General features: G+C 55.0%; 1 protein-coding gene across 1 annotated transcript; it reads right to left on the bottom strand.

Annotated features, from left to right (window-relative positions):
• Positions 1-550: 550 nt before the first annotated feature.
• On the bottom strand, positions 551-22222 carry LOC119565594 (alanine aminotransferase 2-like). Its single transcript, XM_043538954.1, has 12 exons — positions 22040-22222; positions 21320-21414; positions 18696-18804; positions 18193-18287; positions 17422-17481; positions 12620-12863; positions 11678-11778; positions 9274-9410; positions 2891-3062; positions 2111-2266; positions 1891-2003; positions 551-641 (listed from the first exon to the last, which is right to left on the bottom strand). Exons 1-12 carry the CDS (start codon positions 22155-22157, stop codon positions 551-553), a joined length of 1491 nt encoding a protein of 496 aa, XP_043394889.1. The 5' UTR covers positions 22158-22222.
• Between the last annotated feature and the right edge of the window lie 379 nt (positions 22223-22601).

Raw genomic sequence — 22601 nt, 5'->3', positions numbered from 1 at the left:
TATACTAACACTTCCCTGTCTCTACTGAAAACACCTCGCCTGATACATCCTCGGACTGCATTCGCCTTTTTCATGGTCGCCTCACATTGGCAGCTCATAGTCATCCTGTGATCAACTCAGGTCTTTCTCCTCCTCTGTCACTTCCAACTGATAAGCTTATAGCAAAAATTCTTGTTCGTCCCTAAGTGCCTGACCTTGCATGTTGCACTATTAAATTTCATCCTATTGCTATTATTCCAGGTTTCAAAGTCATTCAGACCTTCTTGTATGATATTCCAGTCCTCCTCCATATTGACAATACCTCCCAACTTTGTGTCATCTGCAAATTTTATTAGCAAACTCCCACTTTTTGTGCCAAGGACATTAACAAAGATGTGAAATATGATTGGTCCCAAGACCGATCCCTGAAGAACTCCACCTGTAGTCTCCCTCCAGCCTGACAGATCACCTTTCAGAATGGCCCATTGTAGTCTCCTCTTTATCCACCTTTCAATTCTCAAATTAATCCCCATCTTCTTCAATGTAACTACCAGGAATAATTACCCACTCTTCAGGAATATTGCTGCAGGAACTGGGAGTGGAAGTCTGCGGTGGTTTGTAAGACAATCCTCAGCATCTCCACTGGGGGCAGCAGCGTCACCCTGAGGAGGGGTAGGGAAGGTCACTGGGGAGAAGGTGCTGGGCTAAGACCTCGCTCCTGCCTGGGCTGGGGGTTCTTCCCTTAGCGACCCTCTGAAGAGAAGGGCTGAGAGCCTCGTCGCTGGGCCACTGAACCCTCAGCGGGCAGAGTTCCGGGACGCTGCTGTAGGGGGCACTGCTGCCTGGCCCTAGATGCAGATGGGCCGGCCGGTCCCTGCCGGTGCGCCTCCCTCTCTAATGGCCCCGGTGCAGGGATACAGGAGGGCTCGGCTCTGCAGGAGCCTGCAGCCCAGGGCCTGATTCATGGGGGAAGCCTGATTATGAAAAGGATCATGTTGTGGATGCAATTAAGGGACTTTACCCCGTCTGGGCTGTAGGCACCAGGCACGAGTCGAGGCCAGCCTGAGCTCATTCCTAACCCATCGCCCAATCCTGAAACCATCACTGACCCTGACCCCGTCACCCAACGCCTGTCACCCATCCCCCAACCCCGACCCATCTCTGCGGGAACTGGGAGTGGAAGTCTGTGATGGTTTGTAAGACAATCCTCAGCGTCTTCACTGGGGGCAGGAGCAACTCCCTACTTTGAGCAGGGGGTTGGACTAGATGACCTCCTGAGGTCCCTTCCAACCCTGATATTCCATGATTCTATGATCCTGACCCTGTCACCCAATGCCTGTCACTCATCCCCCAACCCCCAAACTGTCACTGACCCTGACCCTGTCACCCAATGCCTGTCACCCATCACCCAACCCCTGACCCATCTCTGTCCCTGACCCCATCACCCAACCCCCCAACCCATCACTAACCCTGACCCCATCACACAACACTGCCTTGTCACCCATCACCCAACTCATCACTGACCCTGAGCCCATCTCCCCACCCCACCCTGTCACTTATCCCCCAACCCCTGACCCATCTCTGGCCTTGACCCCATCACCCAACCCCACCTTCTCACCCATCCCCACGCCTCCATCACCAACCCTATCACTGACCCTGACCCCATCTCCCCACCCCACCCTGTCATCCATCACCCAACGCCTGACCCATCGCTGAACCCGACCCCATTTCTCATCCCCTCCTTCTCACTTGTTCCCATGCCTCCAGCACCAAATGCCATCACCGAACCTGACTCCATCACCTGTCACTGAACCCCACCTTGCCACCCTAATCAAACCCCACCTCTGTCCTCTGTCACCTGCCCCGACCCCGTTGCCTGTCACTGAAATGGAATTCCTCGTCCTGCAGTACCTGACGTGGTGGGTGCCCCGGCGCTGCCCGAAGGTGCTCCCTGGGGCCAGCACGATCCCCGTCGCCTCCAGCAGCTTCTGACAGAAGAAGAAATCAGGCTCCAAACCGAGGGCCTAGGAGGAAGACAGGGCGTCAGGAGGGTCACGCCTCATGCTCTTGGCTGGGCTGGGCCACGCCTGCTCCCCACCCACCACTGGGCTGCTCCATGCCCTGTTCTCACCTGGGCCTCCTGCACTGCGCTGGCTGGGATCTGGATCCTGGGGAAGGAGTACACGGTGCTCTGCACGGGGTTACAGCGGATCCCGGGCACCGGGCTGAAGATCTCCTGGGTCAGCTGCGCTTTGTGGGCCAGGTCGCTCAGCACTGCCTGCTTCTCCTGGGAGCCGAGAGAGAGACCCACAGTGCTGAGTGGGGGAGGCAGGTGTTATCCTCTGGGACTAGAACCCAGGAGTCCTGCTCCTTGCTGTAACCACTAGACTCCTCTCCCGCTTAGAGACAGGGGTAGAACCCGGAGCCCTGGCTGTCAGACGCTGCTCTAACCACTAGCCTGCAGCCCCAGAGCAGCTCGGGGGGCCAAGCTCTCCACCAACACCTGCCCCGGCCCCAGGCCAAGCGTTGCCTGATGGGCTCAGCTCAGCAGCAGAGACTGGTTCCTCCTGAGCTGGGCACCACCCTGGCATCCCTCGAGCCGCCCTGACTCTGCCACACCCCAGCTGTCGGCTGTGCCCCAGCATCAACCCTCAGTGCCATGCCCTCTTGCTTCTTCACCTGCCATGCCCTGGAGCCACCTGTGCCCTCCCCCCTTACCTGTGCTCTGGACCTGCCCTTGGCATGTTCTGCCTAGCGTCTCTGCCTCTCCCCCTGAACTCAGGTGCTGCATCCCCAGTCCCAGACCATCCTGCCTTGCTTTCCCCCAGCACGCCTTTCCCTGCACCCTGCAGCTGTGTCCCTCCCCACTCCCCCATCCCTCCCACCCTGCCATGCAGCATGCAGCACCCACTGCCATAAAGGTGCGGCAGGAGGGGTCCCCGGGCAGCGGCAGCTCCATCAGGGCATCCAGCAGAACCTGGCCCAGGATCAGGGGGTAGACGGACATTCCCCAGGAGCAGAAGCATTTCATGATTGCTGGGTCGATGTTCACAGGCTCAAAGAAGCCGGCCCAGAAACCGCCCCTGCCAGAGCAGAGAAGAGGTGAGCTCCAGAGGCCATGCCCACTCCTGCACCCCGGTCACTGAGAGTCAGAGCCCTGGGGCACAGCTGGGGGGCTTCTGGGTAGAAGGGGGTGGACAGGTCAGGGCTCTTCCACCTCTAGAGTCAGTGCCATCAGCTGCCAGCAAGGCTCTTCCCCATGGAGTTGGTGCTAGGAGAGGATTCTGCCCCAAGCCCCATTGGCACTAGGGTGGATTAGGCCCCCCCCAGCAGTCACTACAGGATCTGTGCCCCTGGTTTGATCTGTCTCCTGATGAAACAACCCCCTCCCTGCTGATCCATGACCCCTAGGATGAACACGCAGGCACATACCCCTGCCCATGGGAGGGGGCCCTGCCCCAGGCGGTGACCTGGCCCATGGGGAAGGAGGGCGGTGGCTCTGTGGCGAGCTGAAAGGAGATCGGACACCAGGTGCAGGGAACAGACTCCAGGGACCTGTATGCAGAACCAGCTGCCGCAGGAGCCGGGGAGCAGGCTGTGAGTGCCACGGGCAGGTCTGTGTGGGTCTATGAGAGTTGGCAATGGCTGGGCAGGGAGCCAGTGCAGAGGGGTCCCAGTGAGGCACGCTAACTGAGCCTGGCCTGGAAACCTGGGAGCTCCTATTTGCTGGAACAGAGACTGGACTGGAGAGGGCACCCAGGCACTTCTGTCCCCCTCCCCCAGCCACCCAGCAGGGACCCCAATAAGAACCACTATTGTCTCTCTTTCCTAGCTTCCCAGGCTCCAAGGCCAGAAAGGACCGTTGTGATCACCCAGTCAGACCTCCTGTGTAACACAGGCCAGAGCCCTGCCCCCAGGTCATTCCCAGAGCACAGCTGTTAGAAACACAGCCCATCTGGATTTAAACCCTGTCAGTGATCGAGAAACCCCCACTGGCCTTGGTAAACGTACACCTTATTTCCAGAGTGAATTTGTCTAGCTTCAGCTTCCAGCTATTGGATGCTGTTAGACCTTTCTCGGCTAGATCAAAGAGGCTATTATCAAATATTTATTCCCCATGTATAGGGTGACCAGACAGCAAATGTGAAAAATCGGGATGGGGGTGGGGGGATAATAGGTGCCTATATAAGAAAAAGGCCCCAAAATTGGGACTGTCCCTATAAAATCAGGACATCTGGTCACCCTACCCATGTAGATACTTCCAGAGTGTGATCAAGTTATTCCTTAATCTTCTCTTTGTTAAGCTAAATAGATGAAGCTCCTTGAGTCTACCCCTGTAAGCAGGTTTTCCAATCCTGGAATCATTCTCATGGCTCTTCTCTGACTCCTCTCCAATTTATCAACATCCTTCTTGAATTGTGGAGGCTGGAACTGGACCCAGGATTCCAGCAGCGCTCGCACCAGAGCCACATACAGAGGTGACATAACCTCTCTGCTCCTCCTCGAGATTTCCCTGTTTCTGCATCCCAGGATCCCATTTGCTCTTCTGCCCACAGCGTTACCCTGGGAGCATGTATTCAGCTTATTATCCACCATGACCACCCCCAGCCTGTAAGTACGGCCTATATTCTTTGTTCCCAGAGGTACACATTTACATTTTCCCATATTAAAACACAAATTGTTTGCTTGCACCCAGTTTACCAAGTGGTTTAGATCGCTCTGTATCAGTGATATGGCCTCTTCATTGTCAGTCTAAAACTCATGGCAATTGGGGGAAGTCCCGGACGACTGGAAAAAGGCTAATGTAGTGCCCACCTTTAAAAAAGGGAAGGAGGAGAATCTTGGGAACTACAGGCCAGTCAGCCTCACCTCAGTCCCTGGAAAAATCATGGAGCAGGTCCTCAAGGAATCAATTCTGAAGCACTTAGAGGAGAGCAAAGTGATCAGGAACAGTCAGCATGGATTCACCAAGGGCAAGTCATGCGTGACTAACCTAATTGCCTTCTATGATGAGATAACTGGCTCTGTGGCTGAGGGGAAAGCAGTGGACGTGTTGTCCTTGACTTTAGCAAAGCTTTTGACATGGTCTCCCACAGTATTCTTGCCAGCAAGTTAAAGAAGGATGGGTTGGATGAATGGACTATAAGGTGGATAGAAAGTTGGCTAGATTGTCGGGCTCAATGGGTAGTGATCAATGGCTCCATGTCTAGTTGGCAGCCGGTATCAAGTGGAGTGCCCCAAGGGTCGGTCCTCGGGCCGGTTTTGTTCAATATCTTCATAAATGATCTGGAGGATGGTGTGGATTGCACCCTCAGCAAGTTTGCAGGTGACACTAAACTGGGAGGAGAGGTAGATATGCTGGAGGGTAGGGATAGGATACAGAGGGACCTAGACAAATTGGAGGATTGGGCCAAAAGAAATCTGATGAGGTTCAACAAGGACAAGTGCAGAGTCATGCACTTAGGACGGAAGAATCCAATGCACTGCTACAGACTAAGGACCGAATGGCTAGGCAGCAGTTCTGTAGAAAAGGACTTAAGGGTTACAGTGGATGGGAAGTTGGATATGAGTCAACAGTGTGCCCTTGTTGCCAAAAGGCCAATGGCATTTTGGGATGTATAAGTAGGGGCATTGGCAACAGATCAAGGGACGTGATCGTTCCCCTCTATTCGACATTTATGAGGCCTCATCTGGAGTACTGTGTCCAGTTGTGGGCCCCACACTACAAGAAGGATGTGGAAAAATTGGAAAGAGTCCAGCGGAGGGCAACAAAAATGATTAGGGGACTGGAACACATGATTTATGAGGAGAGGCTGAGGGAACTGGGCTTGTTTAGTCTGCAGAAGAGAAGAATGAGGGGGGATTTGATAGCTGCTTTCAACTACCTGAAAGGGCGTTCCAAAGAAGATGGATCGAGACTGTTCTCAGTGGTAGCAGATGACAGAACAAGGAGTAATGGTCTCAAGTTGCAGTGGGGGAGGTTTAGGTTGGATATTAGGAAAAACTTTTTCACTAGGAGAGTGGTGAAACACTGGAATGCGTTACCTAGGGAGGTGGTGGAATCTCCTTCCTTAGAAGTTTTTAAAGTCAGCCTTGACAAAGCCCTGGCGGGGATGATTTAGTTGGGGATTGGTCCTGCTTTGAGCAGGAGGTGGGACTAGATGACCTCCTGAGGTCCCTTCCAACCCAGATATTCTATGGGTCTATACCACTTCCCCAATTTTTGTGTCATCTGCAAACTTTATCAGTGATGATTTTATGGTTTCTTCCAGGTCACTGATAAAAATGTTAAATAGCATCGGGCCAAGAAGCAATCTCTGAGGGACCCACTCAATGATAATTCCCCATTTACAGTTACATTTTGAGATCTATCAGTTAACCAGTTTTTAATCCATTTAATGGGCACCAGGTTAATTTTATATCATTCTAGTTTTTCAATCAAAATGCTGTGTGATACCAAGTCAAATGCTAAGTGTATTATGTCAACACTATTACCTTGATCAACCAAACTTGTAATCTCATCAAAAAGATATCAAGTTAGTATGACATGATCTATTTTCCATAAACCCATTTTGATTTGCATTAATATATTACCCTCCTTTCATTATTTATCAATTGAGTCCCATATCAGCTGTTCCACCATCTTGCCTGGGACGAATGTCAAGCTGACAGGCCTATAATCATCCAAGTCATCCTGTTTATCCTTTTAAAAAACTGGCACAACATTAGCTCTCTTTCAGTCTTCCGGAACTTCCCAAGTGTTCCAAAACTTATTGAAAATCAACATTAATGGTTCAGTGAGCTCCTCATCCAGCTCTTGGTAAACTCTTGGATGAAAGTTATCTGGACCTGCTGATTTTAAAATGTCTGACTTTATTACCTTCTGTTTAACATCCTCCAGAGATACTAGTGGAATGAAGGATGTTGTCACCACTGTATGATGAGAGTGTATCATTTGTTTTTTCCCCAAATTCAGAACAGAAATATTTATTGAACAGTTCTGCTTTTTCTGCATTATTATTGATAGTTCTACCATTTCCATCTAGCAATGGACCAATACTGTTGTGAGGATTATTTTTGTTCCTAATATATTTAAAAACTCCTTCTTATTGTCTTTAACCCTGCTGGCCTTAGAGTTCGCCTTGTGTCCCTTTGCTTCCCTTATCAATTTTCTACAATTCCTAACTCCTGATTTATATTCATTACTATCAGTTTCCCCTTTCTTCCATTTATTGTATATATATTTTTTATTTTTTACAGCTGCTTTCACTTCCACTATAATCCAGGTTGTTTTTTTCAAACACCATGGCCTTCTTCCTCAATGGTGTGATTTTGGATTTTTATATACATGAGTGGTCTAGACTTTATTCTGCTTGTACATTATCAGTGTGATCCAGTCACGTCACTTGTACCTAAGCTACCATTAACTTTTAGTTCTGTGATCAGTTCCTCTTTATCTGTTAGGACAAGGTCTAATAATTCTCTCCATTGGCTGCAACACTTTTTGAGTTAGGAAATTGTCATCTATAATGTTTAGAAATTCCACGAACGTTTTAGTACTGGCAGCATGAGACCTTCAGCATATGTCGCTCAGATTGAAGTCCCCCATGATCACACACCGTTTTTTCCTACATTACAGATGGATGGGTAAGGAGCAGGTCATCCAGTTCCCTAGTGTGATTTGATGGCATGTAGCAGACAGTAGCTAGTACCCCATCTTGTGCTTTATCTATTAGGACATTGATCCATAAGCATTCAAGATCATTTTCTTCTGAGTTAACAGTGACTCACAAACAGATGGTGCCATTTTTGACAGGGAGTACCACTCCCCCTTCCCTTTGGCCCACTTGAGCTCTCCTAAATAGGTCAAAACCATCGATTTTAACATTCCAGTCATGGGACTCAGCTCAGCACGTTTCAGAAATACCGACTAGGTCACATTTATGCTCCTGAATGAACAATTCCAAGTCATCTTGTCTGTTACCCAGGCTCCTAGCATGGGTGAAGAGGCAATTCAAGAATTTCTTCTCTTCGTGTCCTTTGGTTCCTTGAAAAAAGAAAAGGAGGACTTGTGGCACCTTAGAGACTAACAAATTTATTAGAGCATAAGCTTTCGTGAGCTACAGCTCACTTCATTGGATGCATTCAGTGGAAAATACAGTGGGGTGATTTATATACACAGAGAACATGAAACAATGGGTGTTATCATACACACTGTAACCAGAGTGATCAGGAAAGGTGAGCTATTACCAGCAGGAGAGCCATGGGGGACGGGGGGGGGGGGGGGGGGGCGAGAGGGGAACCTTTTGTAGTGATAATCAAGGTGGGCTATTTCCAGCAGTTGACAAGAGCGTCTGAGGAACAGTGCGGGGAGGGGGGGAGGATAAACATGGGGAAATAGTTTTACTTTGTGTAATGACCCATCCACTCCCAGTCTCTATTCAAGCCTAAGTTAATTGTATCCAGTTTGCAAATTAATTCCAATTCAGCAGTCTCTCGTTGGAGTCTGTTTTTGAAGTTTTTTGTTGAAGAATTGCCACTTTTAGGTCTGTAATCGAGTGACCAGAGAGATGGAAGTGTTCTCCAACTGGTTTTTTGCTGAAGCACCGACAGGGTTTGCCTCCGGGTCACAGTACACCTGGCACGCTGGCACCCTATGGGTCTGGGGCACGCCAGCACTGAGAATCAGAACAATTACAACTGCATCACGGGCTCTGCCCTGGATGGCACTTGTCCCTGACTGGCTTTGCCATCTGCGTCCCTGAGCTGACCATGACGGGGGGACCCTACTCCCTCACTGGCATCACCGACCTGCCCTCCCGGCTGGCATTGCAGCCCATGTGCCAAAGAAAGGCCAATGATTTTGTATGTGCTGGGGCAGGAGCTGCCCATACCCGAGTAATCCTGGGGGTGGCATATGAACATAAGACCGGCCATACTGGGCCAGACCAAAGGTCCATCAAGCCCAGGATCCTGTCCTCTGGCAGTGGCCAATGGCAGGTGCCCCAGAGGGAATGAACAGACAGGTTACCATGAAGTGATCCATCTCCTGTTGCCCATTCCCAGCTGCTGGCAAACAGAGGCTAGGGACACCATCCCTGCCCATCCTGGCTAATAGCCTTTGATGCACCTATCTTCCATGGCACTGTGGCGAAGGGGCACATGAACCCCATAATCTCAGAGTGGGGTCGGGGTCCTTGCATGAGGAGACTAGCCAGGGAAGGACCCACCATCTGGAGCACCCACAGGGGGAGAAGGGGCATTTCCAGGCCTGGCAGCAGGGGGTGCACTCACTCTGCGGCAAAGCCCTTGGAGGCGGAGTAGAAGGAGATCAGCTGCGCCACACTGGAGACTGCCGGGCCCAGCTCACACAGAACCCGCTTAAAGGAGAGGAAGGGGGAGTCCAGGGTGAACACGCTGTCCTGGTGAACCTGCCAGGACAGAGAGGAGGATCAGGCCAACACCTGGCGCGGGGGAGAGAGGAGCCCAGCGTGCTGCCCACCAAGGATGGTGTCAGGTCTGAGGCCTTTGTCCGCAGCCACATTAGGACAGCAGCAGCCATGAGCCAAGAAGCAGAAAGTCACATCCTCACATTCCATCTAAACCATATCAAAACAATGTCCTATCATAGTGTGGACAAATTGGAGAGAGTCCAGCGGAGGGCAACAAAAATGATTAGGGGGCTGGGGTACATGACTTATGAGGAGAGGCTGAGGGAACTGGGGTTATTTAGTCTGCAGAAGACAAGAGTGAGGGGGGATGTGATAGCAGCCTTCAACTACCTGAAGGGGGGTTCCCAAGACGATGGAGCTCGGCTGTTCTCAGTGGTGGCAGATGACAGAACAAGGAGTAATGGTCTCAAGTTGCCATGGGGGAGGTCTAGGTTGGATATTAGGAAACACTATTTCCCTAGGAGGGTGGTGAAGCACTGGAATGTGTTACCTAGGGAGGTGGTAGAATCTCCTTCCTTAGAGGTTTTTATGTCCTGGCTTGACAAAGCCCTGGGTGGGATGATTTAGTTGGGGATTGGTCCTGCTTTGAGCAGCGGGTGGGACTAGAACCTCCTGAGGTCCCTTCCAACCCTGATCTTCTATGATTCTATGATATCAGGCTGTTCAGAAGGTGTCCCTCCTAATAGTACCCACTGCCACCAGATAAGCAAGGAATCTCTTAAGTGGATGTTTAAAGAAAACTTTGTTAGACAGCGTTCTGTCTGGCAAGGACTCACTCCTCAACAGCTGTGGGTGTGAAATCTCTACTTCTTTATTGTTTTGGTTTTATGGGCCCCACTTCTCTAGTGTTTATCTGTGTGGTCTCTGTCCAGTTCTTTGATTGCTCTTGTCTGTTGCATAACTAATTTTGCAAGGTGTAAATCAACTAGTGTGGTGGGGTATGATTGGTTAAAGAACTGTTTCGTAATGGGCTAGGATTGGTCAAAGAATTATTTTGTAATACTTTAGTAAAATGATTGGTTAAGTTGAACCTAAGCAGGACTCAAGTTTCACTGTATAAACTGGGGTCCAAAAGGAAGTTCTTTGGAACCAACTCCAGGACACAGCCTGTCACGGAGTGTGGGGGAGTCCGGGCCCTGCACCCCTCTTCCTGGATTCACCATGATTCGCCAACCAGTAAAACGGAAGGTTTATTGGACAATAGGAACACAGCCTAAAACAGAGCTTGTGGGTACAACCAGGACCCCTCAGTCAAGTCCTTCTGGGGGGCAGGGAGCTTAGACCCCAGCCTTGGGGTTCCCTGCATTCAACCACCCAGCCCAAAACTGAAACCAACCCCACCCCTCCGTCTCACTCCTCCTCCACCCGGCTCCTCCTCCAGCCTTTGTCCAGTTTCACAGCCAAAGGTGTCACCTGGGTCCACCCCTCCCCCCAGCTCAGGTGACAGGCTCAGGTCTCCTCACTCCAGTGGATTCATCCCCTGCTCTCCCATTCCCCCATGTAGACAGTCCCAGCAGAACTAGACGGCATCCCCTGGTCAATCCTCCCCACTCCCTGCTCCGTCACACAGCCCAAGAGCAGAGCTACCAGACCTCAACACCGAGTCCCCGGATGACCTGATCCTGACTGGCCAGCAGGAGAAGTTCATCTGTCTCCTTGGGAGCGGGGAGCGTGTGTGTTCTGTTTTGTGATTGTTAATCAATAGAGGTTAAGGTTATGACTGTGTGAGGCTCTTTCACTGGTAGAAGATCCTGTAAACCCACAGAAGAGTACGCCCTGAGCCATAGGCAGGGCCGTCCTTAGGGGGTGCGGGGCCCGGGGTGGAAGTGACGGATTCGTCTCTTCCGGGACCAACCGCGCCAGCCAATCGCACCGGCCTGCGGGGGCCCCCAAAGCGTGGGGCCCGGAGCAGTTGCCCTGATTTGCCCTACCCTAGGGACAGCTCTGGCCCTAGGAACTGGGTAAGGGTATGGGTGGGTATGGGTGGCCTTGAGCCCTAGGAGCTGGGTACGGGTAGGTGCCTTTCACCCAGAGCCCTAGGAACTGGGAAAGGGTGGGTGCCCTGGAGTGTGCGGGTAACCATGGAGAGGGGTCAGGGTGCTTCCTGGGGATGGAGGGCAGGGCAGGGTGCTTACCACCAGCTCCTCCAGTTGGACCCCCTAACACGCAGCCAGTGGCTAAGGGCTGTTCTCCCAGCTCCCCGCCCCCACATGGTGCTGCACTCCCTCCCCAAGGGTACCGGAGACCAGGGGCGGCCAGGCACCCCCCTCATCCGCCAGCAGGAGCAGCCTCTCCTGGGCAGCCAGGTGAAGAACATCCTGCAGGTGCCTCCTGCTCACCACCTGGCCTGCAGGCACAAGTAAGGTGGGTGAGGGGTCCCCGGGCCCCTTTGATCCTGGCCTCGTCACACCGTGACCCCGGAGAAGGCCGAGATCCAGGAGCCCCCCGGCAGAGGGTGGGGTCGCCCGGTCTGCCAAGGCCGGGACTGAGTCAGGTGTGGTGCCATCCTGCCAGCCTGGCCTGGCCGCTCCCGCCCCGATCGTTCCAGCCAACACCACCTGCTGAGAACCCCTTCTACCCCTCAGCTGCCGGCTGGGGCCCTGCTACCCAGTCCCCCCTCCCGCCCAGCTTTCCCTGTGAGCCAGGGCTGCTGCTGCCCGCTTGCCCTACCAGCCAGGGCCCCTGCCCCCCGGTCCTCCTGCCAGCCAGCAGGGTGGGTCGCTGGTGCTGGGTGCTGTCTCCCTCCCCTGCCCCACAAAGCTTTCACAGCCATTTCTTGCCCCTCTGTCTCCTGGCTGATACGTCACCCGGGCAAGGCAGGCCAGGGAACGGGGTCTGCTCCGTGCCAAGGGCCTGTGTCTGAGCAGCCGGAGTGTGCTATGGCCTTTCCGTCCTGCCCCAGAAAGGCTCTGTGCGTTGACGGCCCTGGCTGTGATCTCCCACCCCGTGCTGTGGGCCCTGACCCCACTGGGCTCTCCTCCTGGGCGGGGCAGCGCTGGGTGAACCAGGGCCTGGCGTCTGGGTGCCATGGTGCAGCAGTTACGGGGAAGAGCCCAGCAGATCCCCAAGGTGGGTTCCCTGCGGGGCCCACAGCAGGGTCAGGCTGCCTGCTCCCCAGCATCCCGGGGCACATTGGAGGAGAGCTGATGAGGGCGGGGTGGGGCAGGGGGCCGCTCTCTCTGACTCACCCGTCGGGTACCCGGGGTTGATGACACACAGCACTTTGGGGGTGCAGTACCCCCTGGCTTGGCCAAGCACCTGCCTGATCTCCCCAACGTCCAGAGCCCAGCCGCCCTCCTCGTCCAGGTGGTACTGCACCCCGATGGCACCGGCCAGCGCGACAGCGTCCGCATAGAGAGGGTGCCTGGGCACCGGCAGCAGCATGCCCGCCCTCCTGGGGTCCTGCTCATTGACCACCAGGGAGAGGAAATCCTGGAGGAGGAGCCAGAGCTTCGCGAACCAGCTGAGCAGCGGGGGACAGCAGAGCAGCTCACAGCAGGAGTTTGCCTGGGAGTTAGCCTGGAGTGAGCCCAGTGAGGCTTACATCTTGCAAACTGCTCTGAGGAAGCTCATAGTAGGTAGGTGATATGGAAGGGGGGGGTTCAGCTGTTGTGACCTGCACTGGATGTGCCATGTTTGTCTTTCTTCCACAGGACAGAAGCGACTTTGTCTGTACAAAGTGCAAGCTGGTCTCCATATTGGAAGAGAAGATTGAAGGTCTGGAGCAACAGATAACGACCCTGCGTTGCATACGAGAAACTGAGGATTTTCTGGACAAAACTCAGGATATGCTTCTAGGGGCACAAAGCTCTAAAGATATAGAGCAGGTTGCACAGAGGAGCCAAGAGGCCAGTGAAGAAGCTTGGCAACATGTGACCTCCAGAGGAAGAAAGCGGAATGTCCGGGTTCCAGTAACACAGACACAGGTAACTAACCGCTTTCATGTTCTCTCCACAGGTACCATTGAGGAGAGTGGACCAGATGATATGCCTGGGGGGAGAAAGCAGAAGGAGACTCCGCTGGTTGGAAGGCATGAGATGCGATGTCCTGAGGTTGGGGGTTCCACGACCACCACTCCCAAGAGGAGGAGGTGGGTGGTGGTGGTCGGGGACTCTCTCCTCCAGGGGACTGAGTCATCTATCTGCCGCCCTGACCGGGAAAACAGAGAATTTGCCAGGGGCTAAGATTCGCGATGTGACGGAGAGACTGCCGAGACTCATCAAGCCCTCGGATTGCTACCCCTTCCTGCTTCTCCACGTGGGCACCAATGATACTGCCAAGAATGACCTTGAGCGGATCACTGCGGACTACGTGGCTCTGGAGGATAAAGGAGTTTGAGGCGCAAGTGGTCTTCTCGTCCATCCTCCCCGTGGAAGGAAAAGGCCTGGGTAGGGACCGTCGAATCGTGGAAGTCAACGAATGGCTACGCAGGTGGTGTCGGAGAGAAGGCTTTGGATTCTTTGACCATGGGATGGTGTTCCATGAAGGAGGAGTGCTGGGCAGAGACGGGCTCCATCTTACGAAGAGAGGGAAGAGCATCTTTGCCAGCAGGCTGGCTAACCTAGTGAGGAGGGCTTTAAACTAGGTTCACCGGGGGAAGGAGACCAAAGCCCTGAGGTAAGTGGGAAAGCGGGATACCGGGAGGAAACACAGGCAGGAATGTCTGTGAGGGGAGGGCTCCTGCCTCATACTGGGAATGAGGGGCGATCAACAGGTTATCTCAAGTGCTTATATACGAATGCACAAAGCCTTGGAAACAAGCAGGGAGAACTGGAGGTCCTGGTGATGTCAAGGAACTATGACGTGATCGGAATAACAGAGACTTGGTGGGATAACTCACATGACTGGAGTACTGTCATGGATGGATATAAACTGTTCAGGAAGGACAGGCAGGGCAGAAAAGGTGGGGGAGTAGCACTGTATGTAAGGGAGCAGTATGAATGCTCAGAGCTCCGGTACGAAACTGTAGAAAAACCTGAGTGTCTCTGGATTAAGTTTAGAAGTGTGTGCAACAAGAGTGATGTAGTGGTGGGAGTCTGCTATAGACCACCGGACCAGGGGGATGAGGTGGATGAGGCTTTCTTCTGGCAACTCACGGAAGCTACTAGATCGCACGCCCTGATTCTCATGGGTGACTTTAATTTTCCTGATATTTGCTGGGAGAGCAATACAGCGGTGCATAGACAATCCAGGAAGTTTTTGGAAAGCGTAGGGGACAATTTCCTGGCGCAAGTGCTAGAGGAGCCAACTAGGGGGGGCGCTTTTCTTGACCTGCTGCTCACAAACCGGGTAGAATTAGTGGGGGAAGCAAAAGTGGATGGGAATCTGGGAGGCAGTGACCATGAGTTGGTTGAGTTCAGGATCCTGACGCAGGGAAGAAAGGTAAGCAGCAGGATACGGACCCTGGACTTCAGGAAAGCAGACTTCGACTCCCTCAGGGAACGGATGGGTAGGATCCCCTGGGGGACTAACATGAAGGGGAAAGGAGTCCAGGAGAGCTGGCTGTATTTCAAGGAATCCCTGTTGAGGTTACAGGGACAAACCATCCTGATGATTCGAAAGAATAGTAAATATGGCAGGCGACCAGCTTGGCTTAACGATGAAATCCTAGCGGATCTTAAACATAAAAAAGAAGCTTACAAGAAGTGGAAGGTTGGACATATGACCAGGGAAGAGTATAAAAATATTGCTCGGGCATGTAGGAATGATCTCAGGAGGGCCAAATCGCACCTGGAGCTGCAGCTAGCAAGAGATGTCAAGAGTAACAAGAAGGGTTTCTTCAGGTATGTTGGCAACAAGAAGAAAGCCAAGGAAAGTGTGGGCCCCTTAATGAACGAGGGAGGCAACCTAGTGACAGAGGATGTGGAAAAAGCTAATGTACTCAATGCTTTTTTTGCCTCTGTCTTCACTAACAAGGTCAGCTCCCAGACTGCTGCGCTGGGCATCACAAAATGGGGAAGAGATGGCCAGCCCTCTGTAGAGATAGAGGTGGTTAGGGACTATTTAGAAAAGCTGGACGTGCACAAGTCCATGGGGCCGGACGAGTTGCATCCGAGAGTGATGAAGGAATTGGCGGCTGTGATTGCAGAGCCACTGGCCATTATCTTTGAAAACTCGTGGCGAACGGGGGAAGTCCCAGATGACTGGAAAAAGGCTAATGTAGTGCCCATCTTTAAAAAAGGGAAGAAGGAGGATCCTGGGAACTACAGGCCAGTCAGCCTCACTTCAGTCCCTGGAAAAATCATGGAGCAGGTCCTCAAAGAATCAATCCTGAAGCACTTGCATGAGAGGAAAGTGATCAGGAACAGTCAGCATGGATTCACCAAGGGAAGGTCATGCCTGACTAATCTAATCGCCTTTTATGATGAGATTACTGGTTCTGTGGATGAAGGGAAAGCAGTGGATGTATTGTTTCTTGACTTTAGCAAAGCTTTTGACACGGTCTCCCACAGTATTCTTGTCAGCAAGTTAAGGAAGTATGGGCTGGATGAATGCACTATAAGGTGGGTAGAAAGCTGGCTAGATTGTCGGGCACAACGGGTAGTAATCAATGGCTCCATGTCTAGTTGGCAGCCGGTGTCAAGCGGAGTGCCCCAGGGGTCGGTCCTGGGGCCGGTTTTGTTCAATATCTTCATAAATGATCTGGAGGATGGTGTGGATTGCACTCTCAGCAAATTTGCGGATGATACTAAACTGGGAGGAGTGGTAGATACGCTGGAGGGGAGGGATAGGATACAGAAGGACCTAGACAAATTGGAGGATTGGGCCAAAAGAAATCTGATGAGGTTCAATAAGGATAAGTGCAGGGTCCTGCACTTAGGACGGAAGAATCCAATGCACCGCTACAGACTAGGGACCGAATGGCTAGGCAGCAGTTCTGCGGAAAAGGACCTAGGGGTGACAGTGGACAAGAAGCTGGATATGAGTCAGCAGTGTGCCCTTGTTGCCAAAAAGGCCAATGGCATTTTGGGCTGTATAAGTAGGGGCATAGCGAGCAGATCGAGGGACGTGATCGTTCCCCTCTATTCGACATTGGTGAGGCCTCATCTGGAGTACTGTGTCCAGTTTTGGGCCCCACACTACAAGAAGGATGTAGATAAATTGGAGAGAGTCCAGCGAAGGGCAACAAAAATGATTAGGGGTCTAGAACACATGACTTATGAGGAGAGGCTGAGGGAACTGGGATTGTTTAGTCTGCGGAAGAAAAGAATGAGGGGGGATTTGATAGCTGCTTTCAACTACCTGAAAGGGGGTTCCAAAGAGGATGGCTCTAGACTGTTCTCAACGGTAGCAGATGACAGAACGAGGAGTAATGGTCTCAAGTTGCAGTGGGGGAGGTTTAGATTGGATATTAGGAAAAACTTTTTCACTAAGAGGGTGGTGAAACACTGGAATGCGTTACCTAGGGAGGTGGTAGAATCTCCTTCCTTAGAGGTTTTTAAGGTCAGGCTTGACAAAGCCCTGGCTGGGATGATTTAACTGGGACTTGGTCCTGCTTCGAGCAGGGGGTTGGACTAGATGACCTTCTGGGGTCCCTTCCAACCCTGATATTCTATGATTCTATGATTCTAAGAGAGAGCACAGGCTGCCCCGAGCTCACGCGACACCACTGGGGCGAGGGAGGACAAGGGCTGGCAGGACCTTCTGGGTGGGACCCTCTCTGCTGATGGGCCTGCTGCCCCTCAGCAGTCCCCGCCTGAAGGCCTTGGCCCAGCGTCGCTGGCGTTACAGCAGGGACCCAGGTGGCCCATTACTAAGCTCTGGCCTTGCCCCAGCCCCTCTTCTAGCCCCTCCTCGGCCCTCCCAGCACAGGGGATTCTCCCATTTCGGGAGCTCTGGCTGAGAGCTCTAAAGCCCCCCCGTTATCTCCCTGGGACAGTGGCCAACTCCACCTCACCTGGGGGCTGCAGCATCTCCCCTGAGGTTGTCTGGAGCTGCTCATGGCCAGCAGCAGAGACTGGGGTCTGGGCAGATTGCAGGGTGGACTCACCACTATGGCCATGGTGATGCCCCCACACGTGACGATGTTCCTAGGTGTGACGAAGTGGGACTGATCTTAATGTTTCCTCTGAATAGTGTGGGGGTGCCTCAGTTTCCCCTAGGCAGTTCTTAAGTATCTAGGGGGTGGGGTAAGGGTGTATGATCATTGCAGAGCCCTAGAGGGCAGGTGTGTGCAGGGGTCTGGACACAGAGAATGGCCAACACCCTGTTTCCTGGCAACTGATGGCCTGGGCCTTCCTCCCTGCAAGGTGAGAGTTAAAAGGTTGGAGAACAAAGGAATCAGGTGCCCTCCTGGCCCGGGAAAGGGACAAAGCCCAGAGGAGGAGGGGCTGGCGGGAGTTTCAGTTTGGGGCTGGCCGGGACATGGAGTGAAGGGCAGACGTGGTTGTCTGGCTCACTGCCCCCCAAAATGGACCCAGCTGAGGGGTCCTGTTCTCTGCACCTACAAGCTCTGTTTTAGACCATGTTCCTGTCGTCTAATAAACCTTCTGTTTTACTGGCTGGCTGAGAGTCCCGTCTGACTGCGGAGTTGGGGGGCAGGACCCTCTGCCTTCTCCAGGAGCCCCGCCTGAGCGGACTTGCTGTGGGAAGCGCACGGAGGGGCAGAGGATGCTGAATGCTCCGAGGTCAGACCCAGGAAGGTGGAAGCTGTGTGAGCTGTGTGTCCTGAAGACAGGCTGCTCACAGAAAGGAGACTTCCCCAGAGTCCTGCCTGGCTTCATGGGAGCAGTTCCAGAGCATCGCCCAGGGACTCCATGACACTGGGGTCGCACCGGATGCCCCCGTCTCTCCTCTCCAGGTAGCGGCCCACCCTCTGGGGAATGGCAGCGGTGACGTACTCCATGTTATACGCTCCTTGGGAGAAGGACCCAGCCCAGCGTCAGGTACAGACTCTGCCGCTGAATGGCAAAGAGCAAGGACCCTCCCGCTCCTTCTGCCCCCAGAACCAGGGGCAGTCAGCCAGCCCACAGGTCCTGGCAGAGCCCCCCACTCTGTGCCACACAGCCCCCACCACCGCCAGTGCCTCCACCGGCAAAATGCTCTGGATCAGCACGGGGAAGGCCCCCCAGCTCTGTTCTTGGCCAGTCGATGGCCCGGGGGGAACGCAGATGGGGCCCAGTGCGCTGCCTCCCCCACCCCACAGCTGGCACTAATGGCCCCTCTCTCTGAAGGTTTCAGCCGCAACTCCAGTGCGCGGCGGGGCCCGGAGGCCCCGCTCCCAGGGCGAGGTCTATCCCGACGGAGGCTGCGGTGCTCAGGTACCCGCACTGGAGCTGTGCAGCTCCGGCAGGATGCGGCTGGCTCGCTGCTCGGTGTCCCGTGGCACAGAGTCGGCATGCAGCAGCTCTGGGTAAGAGCAGATGGCAGCCACCTGTAACGGCAGAGCCCAGAGACAGTCAGCGCACGGGGTGGAATGGAGCGAAGGTGACTGACAGCCCAGCCCACCAATAGCCACGCCCAGCCGAGTGCCCTTTGGAAAACACCCCTTTCCCTGCATTCAGCCCCCAGCCCTCCCAAGCAGCCAGCCCCCCGCAATCAGGGGCGGATCAGCCAGCAAGGGAGGGTGGGACATTCAGCCCTTAGACTGGACCCAGCTCCCTCCTACCCCCCCCCCCCCGAAAGGTGCCCCATTCCCTCCCCTCCCCCATGGTGAGATTATCTGGTCACCCCAGCTGGGGGCTAGGAAGCCCCTGTCGTGGCAGAGCATTGCGTGGTGAGGGCTGGGAATGGTCTGGCCGATCTCTAGGACTGAAGCAGGGCAGGGCTGCACCTGACAGGGATTTACTCCCCCGTGGCTGCAGAAAGGTTAAAATGCTCCTGGGCAAAGCAGGAGACCTGGGGTGGGGGTCATGTGAGGTAAGCATCTGGGGTGGTACCAATGGGTCATTCAGGACTGGTTCCCGTCAGTGCAGGTCCGGGACAGGAGGGAGGAGATTCCCCCATCTGGCTGCAGGACCACAGAGCAAGGGCCTTGAGCTGGGGAGCAAAGGGGGCAGGCAGCTGGGGCAAGGGCTGCCCCTTGGAGAGACACAGCAGCTCCCCCCAGGGACGGACAGAGACGGTGCCAAACTGGAGGTGACAGCCTTTCACCCTTGCATTTCTCTGCTGACCTAAGGACTTGAGAGGCCGGGTGCCCCTTGGCTAATAAATCCTGCTCTGTTCGGGGTGTCACTGCAAACCCTGGCTGACGTACATCGGTCCCTGACCAGGAGTCTTTAAATAAAATTCTTCTTTTAAGAACCTGATTGATTTTCAGTGTCCTAAGACCCAGGGGGGGTTGATATGTGCTCACTTTAAAACCAATTGGTTAGGATATTATTCTCAAGCCTCCCCAGGAAAGGGGGTGTAAGGGCGTGAGGGGATATTTGGGGGGGGGAGGGAATAGGGCTCCAAGTGGCCCTCCCTGAATGTTTGTTTAAATCACTTGGCGGTGGCGGTAATACCGTCCAAGGACAAAAGGGATTTGTGCCTTGGGGAATTTTTAACCTAAGATGGTAGAAATAAGCTTAGGGGGTCATTCGTCCGGGTCCCCACGTCTGTACCCCAGAGTTCAGGGTGGGGAAGGGAACCCTGACAATGCCCATCATTACAGCTTCTGGGCGCTTCGCGTCTGGTATTGGCCATTACTCAGGGGCAGGATCCTGGGGCCATTGGTCCGTTGTAGGGCCGCAGGGGATGCCGGAGCCGCGGCCAGCTCCAGGGCAGCCGATCTGATGCCCTCCCTGCTCTGAGGACCGCACAGCAGGGGAGCATGCCCTGTCGAGGGGCTCCGTGCACGGCCTTCGGCTAGTGTCCCACTAGGCGCAGTGCAGCGGCCGGCCGGATTGGCCCCATGGCTTTGCCCCAGTCGAGATCACTAGCCATCCTAACTCCTGCCCAGAGCACCCTCAGTGCTGTAAAGCCACACAGCCCCTCGCACTGTGGCGCGTGAGCGCCACCCGGTGGCCAGAGTAGGGACTCTAAGGGAGGGCTTGCGCAGGCTATACAATGAATGAGGACCCAATTAGCTACTAAGGGGTAAACTCCGATGTGGAGCCAGCCGGGGGGCTCTCCTGGCCTCCATGGTCTTGCAGACAGGAACCGGCCCAAGCTGTGGCATTGGGGTCAGGCAGAGGATCGGGGGGGGGTTGGGCCCGGGGCTGGGAGTCATGAGATCTGGGCTTGAGTCTCCTGTATCCCCATGTGACTCACGTGGCCTTGGGCTCACTCCCCCTTCCTGCCAGGCCTAGTGCACTGGGGGGTGGGGGTGGGGGTGTTTGGCACAAGGCCACCACTCAAGCCTGAGTCTGAGGGCTGAATTAGGACTCACGCAAGGCTAGGTCTCCACATGGGGATGACTTTCACTCCAGGGCTTGTCCTGTGTGTTGGGATGCTCCGATGGAAGCTGGCAGAGGAAGGCCAGGGGCTTAGAGAGGGGGACGTGTATGCTGTGGGGTGCTCATGTGGGGGGACTCATAAAGACACTCAGTGACATGGGTGGTAGCTCATACAGGTAGGGGAAGCTCATGCTCAGGATGACCCTGAGCTCTGCAGCTCGGTGACTGTGGGCCTCAGTTTCCCCTCTTGCCCTTTGCATGTCTTGCTATTTCAGCTGGTCTCCCCAGGGCAGGGGCTGCTGGTCGCTGGCTTTGTGCAGCTCCCCAGGGCCCAGGTCTGTGCCCCTGAGTCTGAGAATGGCTCGGGGCACTGCATGGCGCCAAGGGCAGGGATGGGCAGGAGGCTGCTGTCTGCATTGCAGCTGGGCGGGGGAAAACCCGGCTGGGGCTTTCCTGCTAGCTGCTCCCTCCCACGCGGGGTGCGGCAGGAATGGGTGTGGGGGGCATCCCAGCGGGTCCTGCTGGTCTCTGCTCTCCACAGGGGCTGCAAGGGGGATCCTTGCTCCTCACCTGGTGTAGGAAGGTGATGGGTCTTCGGCCTGCAGCGTGGGGGTCCCTTGAGTGGCACCAGATGACCTTTCGGAAGGGCTTCTCCTCTCCCTGGGGGCAGAGAGCAAAGTGCCCCCACCGGGGCGGATCAGGGGGGCTTTGAGCCATCGTTACCAGAGCTGGACCCTCCCCGCCCTTCCCCTGGAGACAGGCTCCCCAGCACAGGCTGCATTTGCCCTTCTCCCCCTGGGCAGCTCTGGCACAGGTTGGCTGGCCCAGATTCACCCTCACCCTGCAGCCCCTTTTTTCTAGCCAGGCTGGTGCACCCCCCCCGGGGGAGATGTGAGGGGGGTGCCTGGATCGGGGCAGGGAGCTAGGGGCTGGCCCCCTGAGCCCCGCAGGGCCGGCCCAGTGAGAGAGCAGGGAGCTGGGGACTGGCCCTGCCCAGGTGAGACTGACCGAACCGGTTGCCAAGGCCCACCAGGGCAGGGCTGGGCTGCGGGACGCTCGATGCCCGGGGGCAGTGGCGCTGGCAGGTCCACAGGCCGCCCTCTGGCTGGCCACGCAGGCAACGGTGCCCTGGGTTCAGCAAGGGCAGCAAACAGGCAGCCCAGGGGGCCGGTGCTGGAGCCACTGTTCAGCAGAGACCCGCACTTCCAGTGCCCGCAGCCAGGACCCAGGACATGTGCCCCCCAGTGCCCAGAATACCCCGACCACTTTCCCAAAATGCCCCTCACTTGCCCAGCTGGCGCTGGATCTGCGAGGCCCTCTCCAGCAGGGGCCCCAGCGTGGGGAGCCTGGTGCCTTTGACGCGCGGGTTCACGGAGTCCAGGGTCAGGACCTTCCTCCGCGCCGCCATCCCCGCGCTGGGCGCACAGCGGGGCTGCTGCCTGCCTTGCTGCAGGGCTGCCGAAAGCCCTGCCTGGGGGGGGCGGGCCCGGCTCGAAGGTCCAATTCACCTTCCCCCACCAGAGGACAAAGGTGGCCCTTTGGGTTACTCGTTAATGAGCCTGAGAGATGCCCTCAGCTCCGGCACTGCTGGGTTTGCCATTAGCGTTGCCTCCCCCGGAGCACTGCACAGGGCAGGGGCCACAGGCTCGGCTCCAGCCAGCCCCCTGCGCGGAGCAGCCCCCTGCAACACGCCCGAGCATCCTTCCTGGCCAGGGCCCCCACAGCACCACGGATGCTTTACACCAAGGGGAAGATGCTGCCCCCTTGGGGACACTCGGGGCATTACAGTTCTAGGTGGGCCTGAGTCCTTGCCCCTGGGCGCTGCTCTGCACAGGGGGCTTTGCAATGCCCT

The sequence above is a fragment of the Chelonia mydas genome, chromosome 2 (genome assembly GCF_015237465.2).
Source record: "Chelonia mydas isolate rCheMyd1 chromosome 2, rCheMyd1.pri.v2, whole genome shotgun sequence".
NCBI classification, from domain to species: domain Eukaryota; kingdom Metazoa; phylum Chordata; order Testudines; family Cheloniidae; genus Chelonia; species Chelonia mydas.
Note: the sequence above shows the minus strand (reverse complement) of the source record. Positions and strands in the feature narration are given on the sequence as shown.

What these genes read in the sequence shown, in the direction of transcription:
- LOC119565594 (XM_043538954.1), bottom strand. Translation starts at nt 22,157, where the DNA reads ATGGCGGCGCGGAGGAAGGTCCTGACCCTGGACTCCGTGAACCCGCGC. An exon ending in CAACCCCGGGTACCCGACGG is followed by an intron (nt 11,779 to 12,619) that starts GTGAGTCAGAGA and finishes TTGTGCCTGCAG; the next exon opens with GCCAGGTGGTGAGCAGGAGG. An exon ending in CCTGCCGCACCTTTATGGCA is followed by an intron (nt 2,267 to 2,890) that starts GTGGGTGCTGCA and finishes CTCGGCTCCCAG; the next exon opens with GAGAAGCAGGCAGTGCTGAG.